At 32.4% G+C, this 15,875-nt stretch overlaps 1 protein-coding gene across 1 annotated transcript in view; it reads right to left on the bottom strand.

Annotated features, from left to right (window-relative positions):
• LOC140441126 (uncharacterized) overlaps window positions 1-9,209 on the bottom strand; it is a 39,444-nt gene extending 30,235 nt beyond the window's left edge. The window contains exons 1-4 of the mRNA XM_072531622.1: window positions 8,701-9,209; window positions 8,524-8,646; window positions 8,348-8,470; window positions 8,170-8,292 (exon numbers count right to left, since the gene is read on the bottom strand). Coding sequence (XP_072387723.1) covers window positions 8,170-8,292; window positions 8,348-8,470; window positions 8,524-8,646; window positions 8,701-8,821 — 490 coding nt within the window. The 5' untranslated portion in view covers window positions 8,822-9,209. The remainder of the gene's footprint in view (window positions 1-8,169; window positions 8,293-8,347; window positions 8,471-8,523; window positions 8,647-8,700) is intronic.
• Window positions 9,210-15,875: the final 6,666 nt, after the last annotated feature.

Genomic DNA, 15,875 nt, shown 5'->3' on the forward strand with positions numbered 1-15,875 from the left:
GAGCTTAGGGATATTGTTAAAGATGAAATAGGGTATTAAGAATCATGAAATTATATACAAACTTATAAGACGAAACACCAGTGTTCTTTATATATAAAACATAAAAAACAACAGAAAACATAAAATTTATTCAATAAAAAAATTTTCTTCTTAACAGCAAATAATGGATGTGATGATCTAATCTGAAAAAGATGAGGTTTCATATTTAGAATCTATTTCTATCAATAGCTCATCCTGGTCATCTACATTCTGCATTTCAATCTACTGATGAGAAGTTGTGGTATTTTGTTTTTCACGAGTCGTCAGCTCAGTCGTGGGTTGGTCTACGTCTAACAATTTTAAATTGTGAGCAATAAAAGTTACCTTCCCAGCCCGTTCAGCAGTAAGCCGGTTTCTTTTAGAGGAGTGGATAAAACCATAATTACTGAAACTTCTTTCAGTCGCTGCACTGCATGCTTAATACATCCCCTGCTATTTTAGTTAATTTTGTTCCGAAACATGTACCTTTCCACCATATGATTGGGTCTAGTTTTTCAATTGATTTTACAACACACGGTTTTCCAAAAAATCGACACTTAAAACGATAAAGTGCCAAATCTGCCATTATATCAGCAGAGTTATCACCATATTTTAAAGTGGCTAAATTATCTATAAACTCAGTTCCCTCAACTTGTTCTTCTCTGCTTAAATGAACACCATTAAACTTACGATCCAATATATTCCCTGCCAAATGAATTGAATGTATTGCCATTTGTTTCCTTTTAGAGGCAAACATTTTTATTGCTTTTTCTTCTTGTTTCCATAATGGAGTTCTTTGTCCATATGATTTTCTAAGTTAAAAAAAAACTCAGTTACCTGACTTAGTCGCGGCTTATCTGACTCTAATTTAGAAATATAGTCAACAATAGGATTTATGAGATGATATAATTTTGATACCCTTACCCAAAATACGTCCTCATCCAAAATCAACTTTTACAACTCGTTTACTGAGAACATCTTCAACACTCCCACAAACCGCCAAAACGTTTACAACATACTTTGTATCGAGGAGACTCTTTAAACTATAAATCACTGATCCCCAACGATTTTTAACCGGCAGTTTTAAAATAAGTGTTACCTTTGTATCACTTTTTTCATGCTAAATTCTTTTAAAAGTGGCTGAGAAAATGTGAGAGTTGTTGATTTCTATAATGATGAGTTGAATTTCTTCTTCTAAACAAGCCATTGTTTTTGTTTTAGAAATGTCACCAATCAACAAATTTAACATGTGAGCAATACACTCATAAACATATATATGTTTGTACTTCTCATAAATTAGGTTCCTGGCCTTAACCATGGCACTAGCATTATCAGTCACTACAGCTTGAAATTTTTGGGGTCCTATTTCTTCTAAAACTCCATATATTATTTCAGATATATTTGCAAAGTTTTATAAAAAACAGGAGATGGAGTGGTGATAATAAAGTTTTGTATTGGCTCATTCCTTTGGTTACTCCAACCATCTAGCCGCAATCCAAGAACAGTAGATTCAGTAATCTTCACTTTAATATTTGTATTGAAACTTTCATGCTCTGCATCTAGCAACTTTTTGAAAGTAAGTACCGTGTTGGCATTTTAAAAGAAGGTCTTAACTGTTTGAAAAACAATTGCCAGTGTTTATTTTCAACAATTGCAAATGGCGTCCCTGCTGCATAAGTAGCTCTAGCCACTCTAGCGAAAAGCTGATCTAAATTTACTTGGTTCTCTTTAGATGAACTGGAACTGGAGACACTAACAGTACCCCTAGTGTCTATGTCATCACATTGTTTATCCTTAAACAGAAAGTACATTTTTTAATCAACAGTTCAAAAAATACATTTTCTAATCAATAACATCCGGACATCCGTTTTATAAAACAGCCTATAAAATCTACGCTTCAGTCTAGAATATTGTGGGTTTTATAGGATTATTTGTTATGTTTACTCAGTTTTGAAACGTCTTTTAGAACAACAAGTTATTCAAGGTCTAGTTAATTACAAAGTATTCTTACCTCAATCTTTTAATTTTATTTTTTTGATCAAATAAAAGGCATATATCGAGCACAGTTTAATTTAATCTTGCCCAAGTACTTTCGATCCCTAGATCATCTTCAGGGGCATCTGAAATAAGCCAAGAAACGTTTTTTATAACTAAAGAAATTGATTAACTTCGATAAAAACTCGAAGTTTATGGTTGATAAAGAGTTTTTATGTGATTAACGTTTATAGACTTACTTCGTCAATTGCGGCCTATCCGACAAGAACAAAATGTCATAAACATATAATTGTACGTCACACTACACTACAAAGGGACAAACAAACACTTTAAAATCATTAAAGAAAAGCTACATTGCGTGCCGAAGCCGGAGACAGAATGGCTCCCGATCTAACGGAAATGTCGGGGTGACATGTGACAAATGACAGCTTGGATGAGCAGTCACAATTATAGATATGTGATTTGCACCTTTTAAAATTCTATGAAACTAAGTATTGACCAAAAGTCCAACTGACACTACTATAGGAGGTCACTGATGAAATATAAAATTATATAGAATATTTTTTTAAGTAGATTGAATAATCCAGATCTCACACTCAAACCTGTCTATAATAAATAGGGTGTTAGTTTGAGAGCAACTGAAGTCGACGTAAAGTAAGAATGCAAGAAAAAGACTAAACAATATATTAGACAGTGGGTAGTTGACTACAATAAAATGGTCTACCAAGCACTATCTGTAATGTAGAAAGGAAGAAATCTGACTATGTAATTAAAATACTAAAAATTAAAATCAAAATTGAAAGCAAAGTATATAAATGGTGTGTAATCCAAGTAGTTCAGTTGAACCCACAGTCAATGGTAGAACTATAAAATTAATATGGATGTGCTCAGTGCAGGAAGTCTAAACAGTCGAGCTGGGTCCCCTACGAGATGAAGCTGTAATAAAGTTTTTAAAAATAGGTTTAAATTTAGTACAATTTAAATTAATTTGAGTATTAAGACAGTGAGAGTTTCCATTTGTTTCCCTTGTAATCTCCAAATCTTCCAATAAATCCAACTCCATATAGTTTTTCTTTCTACTAATGTCATGTAAGGTAGATGAACCAGTGTTGATGTTAAAATTGTGTTTACTGGATAATAAGTGTTGACCAAAACTTGAAGAGTTAGGTCTTTTCAAATGTTCTGAAACTCTAGTGGATAACTTTCTAATGGTTCTACCTACATAAGAGGCATCACAATCATCACATTTTAATTTGTAAATACCACTTTTGTCAAGTGTGTTCATCCTATCTTTGGTGTTGATTAAGAAGGAACCTAAGGCGTTGTGTGACTTGAAGGAAATTTTAATGTTATCAATTGTAGAAGTAAAAAGTTTAGATATTTTATTAGAAATGCTGCTAATGTAAGTGAAGGAGAAATATCTGGTGTTATTTGAAGCAGTAGGTTGAAGAAAACATTGTGATAAATATGCAAGCTTTTCTGCAATTTTTAGTTTAGCTCTATTTAGAAGTTTATAGATAATGTTAGGATCATAACCATTATTGAAAGCAATTTGTTTAAGAGTATTAAGTTCTGAATTAAAATTATCATTAGAAAATGGAAATTTGAGTAACCTATGAATGTAACTGTTGAAAGCAGCCATTTTATGTTGGGTTGGATGATTAGATGTATCATGTATAACATGATCTGTTTGGGTAGGTTTTCTGTAAATATTGTACTCTAAAGATTTTTTATTACGGGATATAGTCATGTCCAAGAAGTTCAACTTTTTATCAGATTCTGGTTCCAGAGTAAAAGAGATGTTGGGATGGAGGTTATTAAGATAATCCAGAATCTGTAAAGCATCATCTTGGGTTCTCTGTATGAGAGCTATCCAATCATCAACATACCTTGACCAAAAAACTATTTTGCTGTTGTTGTTAACAAACTTCTGTTCTAAGCTGTCTAAGAAAATATCAGCTAGAAAAGGTGATAATGGAGATCCCATTGCTAAACCTGTTGGTTGTTTATATATTTTTTGATTGAATTGAAAGAAGTCCTGATCCAGACAGAATTTAAGTGTAGTTAAGATAGCATCTTTGTCTTTTGCCGATATATGTTGCAATTGTCTAGAAGATTGTGTACTCAAGGTAATGTTTCATCTCTTGGTACAGAAGTAAACAAATTGGAAACATCAAAAGAAACTAAATAAAATCACTCTTCTATCCTAATGTTATTTAAACGTTCTATTAGATTTAAAGAATTTTTAATTGGAGAACTTAGGTTTAAAATTAGTGATAGACTGAATTGTGTTGTAAATAAACTCTGATAAAATGTTACAAAAACTGGAGTGTTAAAAAACTTACTACAGGCCTTATGGGACAATTGTGTTTATGGATTTTAGGAAGTCCATATAACCTAGGTGTTATAGGATTAGATACAGTTAACTTTCTGTTGTTATATTTAGTAATAGTGTCATTAAACAATTTAACCATTGCTTTTGTTTTATTAATAAAGGTATTAAGTGGATTTTTTCCAAAACTACAAAACTGTTATCTGAAAGAAAAGATTCTACTTTCTCTATGTATTGAGTTTGTTCTAAGATTACAACACAATTACCCTTATCAGCCTTGCTGAGTACAAGAGAATCTCTATCAATTTTTTGTTTAATTGATTTTAGCAAATCCTTTTGTTTTTTAAAAATATGGTGATTTCTATGAAAATTGCGTTTGTACTTACATTGTTGTTGTTGAAGTAAGCTAATGCAAGAGTTTCTGAAATATTGTTTACTATCAGCATTGTTAGTCATACCTTCTATTAGAGTATCCAGCTCTACTGCAAATCCTCCCAGCACTGAGTCACTTAACCTCAAATTCTGACAAGAAAACTTAAGGCCTAATCCTAAAAAATACAGTTCATCCTCTGAAAAGTTAGTGTTACTTAGATTTAAGACTCTAGGATGAAATTGGTGATCTGAAAACTTATGCATAAGTGTTGAGGTGCTTCTCTGTTGTTTTTGCAAAATCAAACGGTTTAATTTGTTGGTAAGACTTCTCTTCTTGGTGGATTGTAAGCGGGAGACCTCATCTTCTATGTTGTTAAAGGAGTCGTTGACAAGAACGTTTTTTTTTTTTTAATTTTATGTAAAGTATGAAAATAAAATAATATAATGGTGTCCCATATTTAAAATAGTAACATTTTTAGTTTATCTCACTTTAATAATAATAACTATAAAAAGATTACAAAAAAAAGTTCACTATAAATATTATTAATTGCCAAACCCCTCAACAAAGAAGAAATATAAATTTGTTTTTAGTTGCAATTTTTATTTTATATAGCCATAAGAAACCAAATTTAATTATTTTATATATTTTTCACTTACCTTCATTGGACAAACCGAACTGTGTTGGTTTAAAAGCAGTTGATGAACTTTTCTTTTGATCCTTTTCAAATAATTCTCGATCCCACCGGGCAATTATAACACATTTTACTATATGTTTTGTCATTCTTTTTGCATTTTTCACGTATTGACTATCACAAAAATTTGCAAAAGTACATTGTTTTACCTTGTACACTTTTAAATTTAAAGCAATTGCAAATATTACTTTTAGATCTTGTAGTAAATTTTGATTTACTTCGATCCATTCTTGTGCACATTAATATAGCACTAAAACAATAAATACTGATGCTGTAAACACTCTAGCTAGTGGTTCATGGGATTCCCTAGCTACTTCGATTTTCAGGATTTTATCTAAAATCGCGTCAGCGATTCTCCAGCCGGCTAAAGCGAAAAGTATTTCATGAGCGAAGCGGCAAGTAGGTGTTTGGGATTCAATAATGATAAGGTTTGGGATGCATAATTTTTAAATTATAATAATTTGACCCAGTATTAAACAACGTGAGTGAAGCTACTGGAGTATCTTTACGTAAAGTAGAAAGGATCATTCAACAAACGAGTATGTTAACAAACAGAGTCAAATAATACACTCAAATTTCCAGCTAAAACACTTGCTAAAAGGAAAGGAACCGTGACAGACTTGAGGGAGTATGACAAACAGTTCATTAGAAATACCATTCATCGTTTTCATGAGACTGAACGTTGTCATGTATCATTGAAGCTTTTGCAGAAAAGGCTTGAAGAGGTGTACGAGTGGACTGAACGTATGAGTTCTCTCTAAGAATTGTGAAAGATTTGTATCATGAATTACTACACCAGTAATTCTAAAAAAATGGATATGATATCTTGGTTGACAGAAAAAAATTTACCATTTGTAGCGTCAATGTTAAAACCGCAATTGTATGAAATCATCAAACGACACAAATAAGATCATATTCAATATAAATTTAACAAAGTGCTGAAAGAATGTGGACATGCTCTTTAAAACTTCCGCCATATCATCCAGACTTAAACCCTGTAGAAATGGTTTGGGCGCAAAAAAAATGAAGTTTTAAATTAGAAGCTGTAAAAGTGTTGGCAGAACAGGAATTTGCTAGAGTAACTGTAGATAACTGGAAGAAAGTGTGTGAACATGTTGTGAAGGTTAGGTTAAAAAAGTATATCTCTGTTTCATCGACTACCAGAAGGCTTTTGATAGAGTCCAGCATGAAAGAGTGTTGTATGAACTACAGAAAATGAAGCAAAATGGAAAAGATCTCTGCATAATTCAACAGTTTTATTGAAACCAAAAAGCAACCTTAAAATATTCCAACTACACTAAATACTAAAAGCGTCCATATACAAATAGGTGTCTGACAAGACTGTGTCATGTCCGTATTGCTCTTTAGTTGCACTTTGAATGCATATTCAAACAAGCACTACTAAGCAACAGTAAATATACTAGCAATGCAGACAATACCATTCTGATAGAAGTTGTGTAGTGCAGTTGAAGCCATGAGATAGCAGAATGATCAGAACATTATGGACACAGCAAATTACGAATCAAATAGTATTAAACACCATAAATAGAGAGTTAGAAATTATAACAGCAATTAAGAATAGAAAGACCTTGTACCTGGCCACATAATAATTGAATGTAAGGTAGAGGGCCAAAGAGCAGTAGGCAGAAAAGCCATGGCATAGCTTCTGCAATATTAGAGCTTGCACAGGCTTGAATGTTCAAAAATTACTAAGAGTGGCACATAATAGAGAACATTTTAATGTAGTAATCGCAATCCTCCAGTAATGGAGTGCAGTAGAAGAAGTAGCTCAGTGGTTATGATACTGACTTACCAGGCCAGTGGGCACTGCATTAATATCATATATATTTTTCAATTTCTAGTTTAAGTTTATACTAGGCTTTTAAAGCAGTAGATTCCAATTAAATAAGTGGTTGTTAAGGAGCCTTTGTGAGACCTGAAAATCCGAACACTAGATCTTAGCAAGAACAGACAGCTTCCAGAGAAAAAAATACCAGAATAAACAAGAGTGAAGACAGATAATCCTAATTATATTAAAAAGCAGAACCTTAGTTACACCCACTACTAGTGTACACTAGCACATAAGAGTGCTATCTTACACTACTAGTAACAAAACTTAACAAACAAAACTTATTATATCATTAGTGTGATTATATTTTTTGGTATATGTTGTTTTTTGTTGAAAAATCTAGTTTTCAATGAAACTTTTTTAAACATTCTAAAAAGAGAAGAAACATATTTTTTAATAGTACAACTAATATTATTTCTAATACATATTTGGTATTTGAGGACTTCATTAAAACCATTAAAGAGTCCATTAAATATAAGTAGTTGATTTTCTCACAAACTTAATTTTGTGGCATATATCAGATTAAACTGAACCACTAGCCCATAAGAGGTTGGATGTTACACTAGTGACAAATTTTAGTAAACAAAACTTATTGGTGTGATTATATCTGAAATAAATTTTCAAGAGACCTGTTTAAGAAAACTTCTTATAAACTTAAAGCTTATATCAAATATATATTAAAATCACTCTTGTTATTGCCATCATACTCTTAGACACACAAATAGATTTGTAAATATTTGTTATATTATATACAACACAAAACAAAAACAAGAGACAATTTGTTTAGGACAGCTTTGACCATCCAGTACATTTTAAAGAATGCTTCTTTTCAGATAAAACATCTGTAATCAACCAACCATATGATATTGAGATGAGAACAAAACAAATATCACAATAATTCCTTGTCTTACCTGAGTTATCTTCGAATTCATTCTTCAGATCCTCAAGATATGTTGTCGTGGATAACTGACTTTCAATATATCTTAGATCACTGTCAACAAACCCTTCCTTAATTTCAGCTTTTATTTCCATAGCTAATAAATACAAAAATGATATCATATTGTTTAGCATTAATATTACATATATTACCTGAATTGTCTTCTGGTTCATCCTTGAAACCTCCAAGATTTGTGAATGAGGATAACTGATTCTCTATATATCCTGGATCACCTTTAACAAGCTTTTGCTTAATTTCAGCTTCTATTTCCATAGCTAATAAATACAAATTAGACCACATTTTTTAGCAATAATTTTACTTATATTACCTGAATTGTCATCTGGTTCATTCTTCAAATCTTCAAGATTTGTGAATGAGGATAACTGATTCTCTATATATTCTGGATCACCTTTAACAAGCTTTTGCTTAATTTGAGCTTCTATTTCCATAGCTAATAAATACAAAATTAGACCACTTTGTTTAGTAATAATTTTACTTGTATTACCTGAATTGTTATCTGGTTCATTCTTCAAATCTTCAAGATTTGTGGATAAGTATAACTGACTATTTATATATCTTAGGTGATCTTCCACAAACTCTTCCTTAATTTCAGTTTTTACTTCCATAGCCAATAAATACAAATTAATTAGAGCTAACCTTTTTTTTCTTTTGTGATTGTGATGCTTAGGTGAACAACGCAAAAATTAATTTGAATAGAGTAGACACTCAGTGGTGCCACATGAAGTCAAAGAGAAATCGTTAGATCGGGAAAAATAAATCGTGAGAAATCGTGAGATTTCGCTACAGTCGAAATCTGAAGGGGACGGGGATTTTTAAATGATAAATAATCCTATAAAACTATTTTAAAAATTATTTATTGTCAAATATTATGAGGTACATATTTAACAAATTAGTGTTTAAAATATTTTAATATATTTTTCAAAGTTGAGTAGAACACCTCACACAAATTCACTTTAATGAAGAAAGAACTGCGTTTGTGCGTTTAATAATTGCGTATTCACCTTATATATATATATATATATATATATATATATATATATATATATATATATATATATATATATATATATATATATATATATATATATATATATATATATATATATATATAAATGTTGTGGTTCCCCCATAACAGATTGTTACTAAAATAGAGAAGGTCCTATTTTAGGGGGAACCACCAATATCAGATATAATTTTAGGAAATTACCTAGGGACCTATATTCTTTTATAATATTGCTATGGATTTATCCATTTAATATTGAGCAATGATTGTAAACATTTTTTATAGTTTAAACTTCAATGAAAATTATTAACTGTGTCTAAAGACATATATGATATGAGGTATTTTACCCAAGAGTATTAAGTATAATGAATATACATAAAAACATAATTTTGTTTTCTTAGGATTTAACATTTTGTCAGCACATTATCTCAAATTCACACTTAAATCAATATGTTTTTACTATTAGGTCTGTTGAATGTTTGTTCTTTACACAAAATTCAGTCTATACTTCATATTTATTAAAGGCGGTAAAATATACATTACAATTCAGTTGTTTATAAACCACTTTCAAAGCATAAAGAACCTTTTAAGCTTTGTTTATATTATTTTGTGTATATTAATTGAGTTAATTGGAGTAGCCCACTTTGATACAAAAATACAGTCAATTTATGGATATTTCAAGGTGACAATCTAAAAAAAGCTGATTTCCTCCCATGCATTTTATTAGAAACACTTGAAATTTAAAAAAAATTTAAATACACTCTATACTACTCGTGAACGACTCGTCGACCACTCGCTACTCGCTCGACTCAAGCAAAGGCCAAGGTTAGTAGATGTTAAGTAGATTGTCTCGTAACTATGTAGGCGAAGCGAGGGGAAGGCAGAATGCTTACGTCACTCATACGACAAAGTCAAATTTGACAGTTGATGGACAGTTGTCTGCACGTCTGAGTTTAAGTTCACGTTTGTTGTTGTCTCTATTTTATAGTATCATTAGTTCGTTTATTTGTTTAGTTTTTATTTTTAAGTATAGGTATAAGGACAATATTATTTATAGAGACTTATTATTTAGTTATTTGTGTACATAAACACTATCACATATATCACATAAACACATATCCAAGAATTTGGATTGGATGACAAAGGGAATAAAAATAGATGGAGAATATCTAAACAACTTGCGTTTCGCCGATGATATACTTATAATAGCTGAAGATCTAGGTATGGCAAGAGAGATGGTACAGGAACTCGTTGTGGCTACAGAAAGTGTAGGTTTAAATATAAATATCTCGAAAACAAAAATCATGACCAATTTGGTACCCAACCAGAACATCAGTATTGGTGGGAAAGAAATAGAACTCGTAGATAGATATAAATAACTGGGACATGAAATTATGATTGGCAGGGATAACCAGACTCATGAACTGAAGAGAAGAATCGGCCTTGGGTGGGCAGCATTTGGAAAACTGAGAGAAACTTTTAAAAGTGAGCTGCCCACATGCCTAAAGAGAAAGGTATTTGATCAGTGCGTCCTCCCAGTCTTGACGTACGGAGCAGAAACACTTACCTTAACAAAAGCAGCAGCTACCAAACTGAGAGTCACGCAGAGAAGAATGGAGCGGTCCATGTTAGGAATAACTCTGCGAGACAGAATAACCAACGAAGACATCAGGAGAAGAACCGGAGTGACTGACATCATCGAGAAGATAGCCAGACTAAAATGGAGATGGGCAGGACACATAGCCAGAATGACAGATGGGCGATGGACAAAGAGGTTATTGGAATGGAGGCCAAGGGAAGACAAGAGAAGCGTCGGTCGACCACCTACAAGATGGACTGACGATTTAAGAAAACTCAATAAAAACTGGATGAGAGCGGCGCAAGATAGACGGGGTTGGAAACATGAGGAAGAGGCCTATGTTCAGCAGTGGACTCTTGAGGCTGGATGATGATGTACATAAACACTTGTGAAGTGTGTTTTCGTAGCCGTGATATCAAGGTTTGTCATAACAAGTATATGTAGTTTTGTACGTTATAATAATGATATATTTTTTTGATGAGATAAGTATATATAGCTTGAAGATTTGTGCTTGAAGGACTAATCATTTTTTGTATTTTAATCTAATAATAAATTATTTATATTACCTATTGGTTTTTTTGCCTACCACTAGATATGATAAAAATGCTGCAAATTCCAGGAAAAACATAATAAGTAAGTTCCTACATATTTAGTATTTTTGCTTTTGAACTTTTTCTACTGTTTTTTGGGTTTTTGTGCGAAATAAACTGTTATCTCCATTTAAAACACACAATATTATCACTATAATCAATTCTATTTTTTGTCATCAGACTATTGATTTTAGAAAAAAAATTGATATAATTACTAATATAAGAACCACTTAACATCCCTATACCCAAGAAAATCCCAAAATATATTGCAAAACCTAAGTTTTTGAACCTTATATTAGCATTGAAGCTTATGGCAATTTTAAAAGTGTCGTATGAGTGACGTATTCCCGCCTTTAAAAAGCGAGCATTTGATTGGTCTATAGTTACGAGACAACCTACTTAAATATCTACTAACCTTGAGCAAATTCAGCAAAGCACTCAAAAAAGCAGTCAACAAGCGAGCACTGAAGATTACTAGACATTGACAGATGAAAGAATCGAAACAACTGATCTTATACGATCGAACATACGGATTTATTCGATTATATCAGCAATAATCGATTTAAAAATTCCCGATAGATGATTACAAAGTTAATTTTGGCAATTTTTTAAGGGTTTATTTATTCGCCCTGTTAAACATGAGTGGCGGTGCGTGATGAGTTGTCTACGAACTTCATTAAATCTAAAAGAACGCAACAACAGTGGTTAAATTTTCCGACGTGGGAAGAATTCATTCAAAGTTGATTATTAGTCCAGTCGTCAGAGAGTTGACCCCTCAAAAACATACGATCAAGCTGAATTTTGCCGAGAATATTAATTTTAGGATTCCAAAAGAGATGCAAAAAAGTTAACCACTTTTAGTGAGAGTTGACCCCTCAAAAACATACGATCAAGCTGAATTTTGCCGAGAATATTAATTTTAGGATTCCAAAAGAGATGCAAAAAAGTTAACCACTTTTACTCCGGGCTTTCCCCTAAGATCCCCTCGTCGGGGGTAAAAACGCAAAAAAATCGATTTGTCAAGGATGTGTACGCCGTTGTGTTTAAGAAAAAAATGTTTCAAATAAAAAATTTAGCTGAGACAATTTTAAACAAAAATATTTATTAGCACTTTTTGTGTAGAATAAACCGTTCTTTTAGAATGTTCAATAAAATTTTTATCAGCTCGACGGTAAAAATTCGATATCTTTTGATCCAAGTGTCGTATCCACAAAAAGCAAGATGCGTTTTAAAGGTAAAGAGTGTAGTTCTTTACTTTTATCTTTATCTTTGTCTACCTCTATGCAACGAGACCGTATTACGAAGAGTGGGCAAAGAAAGAGATGTGATGTATAGGTACCATTAAAAGGAGAAAGTTGGAATATCTCGGACATATAATGAGAAACAGCACTAAATACAGATTACTGAAGGTAATCCTACAGGGTAAAGTATTCGGAAAGCGAGGAATTGGGAGAAGGAGAATATCATGGTTGAAGAACCTGAGGAAATGGTTCTCCACAACAACAACGAATCTATTTAAAGCATCAGTCAATAAAATAATTATAGCCAGAATGATTGCCAATATTCGGAACGAATAGGCACTGAAAGAAGAAGAAGAAGACCTCTATGCAGCTTTTGTATTTTGACGCGAATAAAATCAGTTTTTATAAAGGTGTTATGTTATATAAATAAACGTGACGCGATTTTTTCCATTTTTTACGATCCTCGTGAAATCAACAAAATTAACCACTTTGATTAACCTTCTTCTTCTTCAGCCTTAAGTAATCCAACTTTGGACATAGGCTTCCCCCAAATCAATCCAGTGTCTTCTATTTTGCGCCATTTGCTTCCAGTTGTGTCCTCCGATCTTCTTAATGTCATCAGCCCATCTCATGTGTGGTCTTCTTCTGCTCCTCTTTCCTAACCATGGCCTCCACTGTTGTATTTCGTGGTTCCATCTCTTATACTTCAGTCGGGCATTGTGTCCTTTTTAATTTGGCAGCATGTTCTCCTGCGTCTTTTACTTTGGTTTTGTTCTAATCCATTTGTTTGTTTTTTTGTCTATAAGTCTCACCCCCCACCCAAACCGTCACAAGAAGAAGGTTTTGGGTGTAGTTTATAATAAAAGTTTGATTCTTTTGAAAAACGTACTAGCGTAGATGAAAAAAAAGTTTTAAACGTTTTAGATCGTTTGTTATGTGAAAGTTTAAATTCAGCGTTTTTTAAGCATATTTCAAATACCTCACATTTGTTGGCAAAACTCAAAACTAAGATTTCATGCTATTGGTTTTGAAGTTAAGGCTCTAGTAATCGAAACTTCATAGTGGCTAGTCCATGAAAGGGATAGATTGTATTGATCTCATGAGAATCATAAAAAATTAAATAATCCCGCCACGTTTATTTATTTAACACCTTTGTAGAATCTGAGTTTATTTGCGGCAAAATACGAAAATTGCGTACGAAAGCTGCACTTTTTACCTCTAAAAAACGCATCTTGATTTTTGTCAATAGGACATTTAAATCAAAAGATATCAAATTTTTACCGTCGAGCTGATACAAATTTTATTGAACATTGGTTTCGCGTGCGTAACAAATTCAAAATCGACTGTAGCTTTAAGCGTTGTTTGTGAGAGAACGGTTTATTCTACACAAAAAGTTTTAATAAATATTTTTGTTTAAAATAATCTCAGCTACATTTTTCATTTGAGACATTTTTTTCTACGGCGTACAGATTCTTGGTAAGTCGATTTTTTTGCGTTTTTACCCCCCTGCGAGGTGGGTTTTAGGAGGAAGCCCGGGAGTAAAAGTGATAAACTTTTTTGCATCTGTTTTAGGGTCCCAAAATTAATATTCTTGTCAAAATTCAGCTTGTTCGTATAATTTTTAGAAGTTCAGTGGAATTTTCGGCTCTGACGACTGCAGTATATCAAATTACTAAGTGAATGAGAACGATGAATACGATGTTATTCTCCTTTCACAAATTGTTGAGAGGACGAAATGTGCCTCAAATTCATGAAACGTTCGTAAAATTTGTATCATCATAGGCGTTCCTGAGGTGTTTATTCATTAAATAATAATATAATGTTTTAATACTGTTATATATAATATTAATAATGTTTTAATACTAATATATTTAGCAAAAAAACAATTAAAACTTTCACGGCTAATGTTGGTTATTATATTATATTAATAAAAATAAGAATTTAACCATTAACAATTTTGTAAATAAGAATACCTAATCTCTTTGGATATTTCAATACTAATCTTCGCGTTTAATCACTTTACTAGAAAATCTGGAATTCATATCCGAAGGTACTATTCGTTGCAAGATAATTAGGATGGAATTCCCCAGATTTTTAATAATATAATGGGTATAAAGATGTCGGCTTTGGCCACGTGCCTCGTCTGTTCAGTTTATATTCGAAACTTAACTTGAAAAGGTGAAGTTAGTACGAACGAAAACAATTTTTTTGTTTAGTACGTTTTTGATCGCATGTAATTTACGGCTCGTCGGTGTTTCCGCGTCTACGGCAGTAATTAGAGTCTCGAATATTTCTTTTGCGAATTATATGCAGTGCGTGAGTGATTTTTTATTGCATATACCTACGAACATATACGTACCTTTCGCTCGTGCTCGTTTTGTTGGTTTTTTTGTGATGGCTTCATCATCAACATCATCAAGTTTTACACCGGTACTGTTGCGTACAGTCAGTAAGTCTGTCTATTCACCAAGAGAGAAGACTATTGTCCTGAATGTTCACGATGCTCTGGTTTCTCAGAATCCCACAAACACTGTTCGCAACATAGTTGAAAGTTGTGCCAACATGACTGGCGTAGGGGAGTCAACTATATATAGGTTCCTATCAGAAAGAAAAATCACGGTATAGATAACCCAAACACAAACGAACACTTAAAGAGAGGGAAAAAGCCTATTGAAATTGATGAATTTGCCAAAAATTGTATCCGAAATAAAATTCATGAATTTTTTTTCAAAAAAGAAATACCAAACAGAAGAAATTATCTAAGATCCATACGAAAATTCCGGGCTGAAGGAAGGCCAATCTTCTACCAGGATGAAACGTGGGTAAATTCAGGTCATACTCTAAAAAAAATTTGGTCAGATAAAAATATATTAAGCTCCAGGCAAGCCTTTATGGAAGGTTGGTCTACTAGTATCACCCCACCTTCTGGCAAAGGCAGTAGATTAATAATTTCTCACATTGGCAGTAAAAAAGGATTTGTTAAGCATGGTTTGTTGGAATTTCAGTCCAAAACCACAAAAGACTATAACGAGGAGATGACAGCTGATGTTTTTGAAGAGTATTTTGAGCAGATGATTGAACACATACCACCAAATTCAATTATAGTATTAGATAATGCACCTTATCGTTCACGACTAGTAGAAAGACTTCCAATGACTGCGTGGAAGAAACAGGATATCCTTGACTGGCTGCGGAATAAGTATCTGCCTTACGAAGATGGAATGGTAAAAGCAGAACTTTTAAAAA

Source organism: Diabrotica undecimpunctata, chromosome 1 (genome assembly GCF_040954645.1).
Source record: "Diabrotica undecimpunctata isolate CICGRU chromosome 1, icDiaUnde3, whole genome shotgun sequence".
Lineage (NCBI taxonomy): Eukaryota > Metazoa > Arthropoda > Insecta > Coleoptera > Chrysomelidae > Diabrotica > Diabrotica undecimpunctata.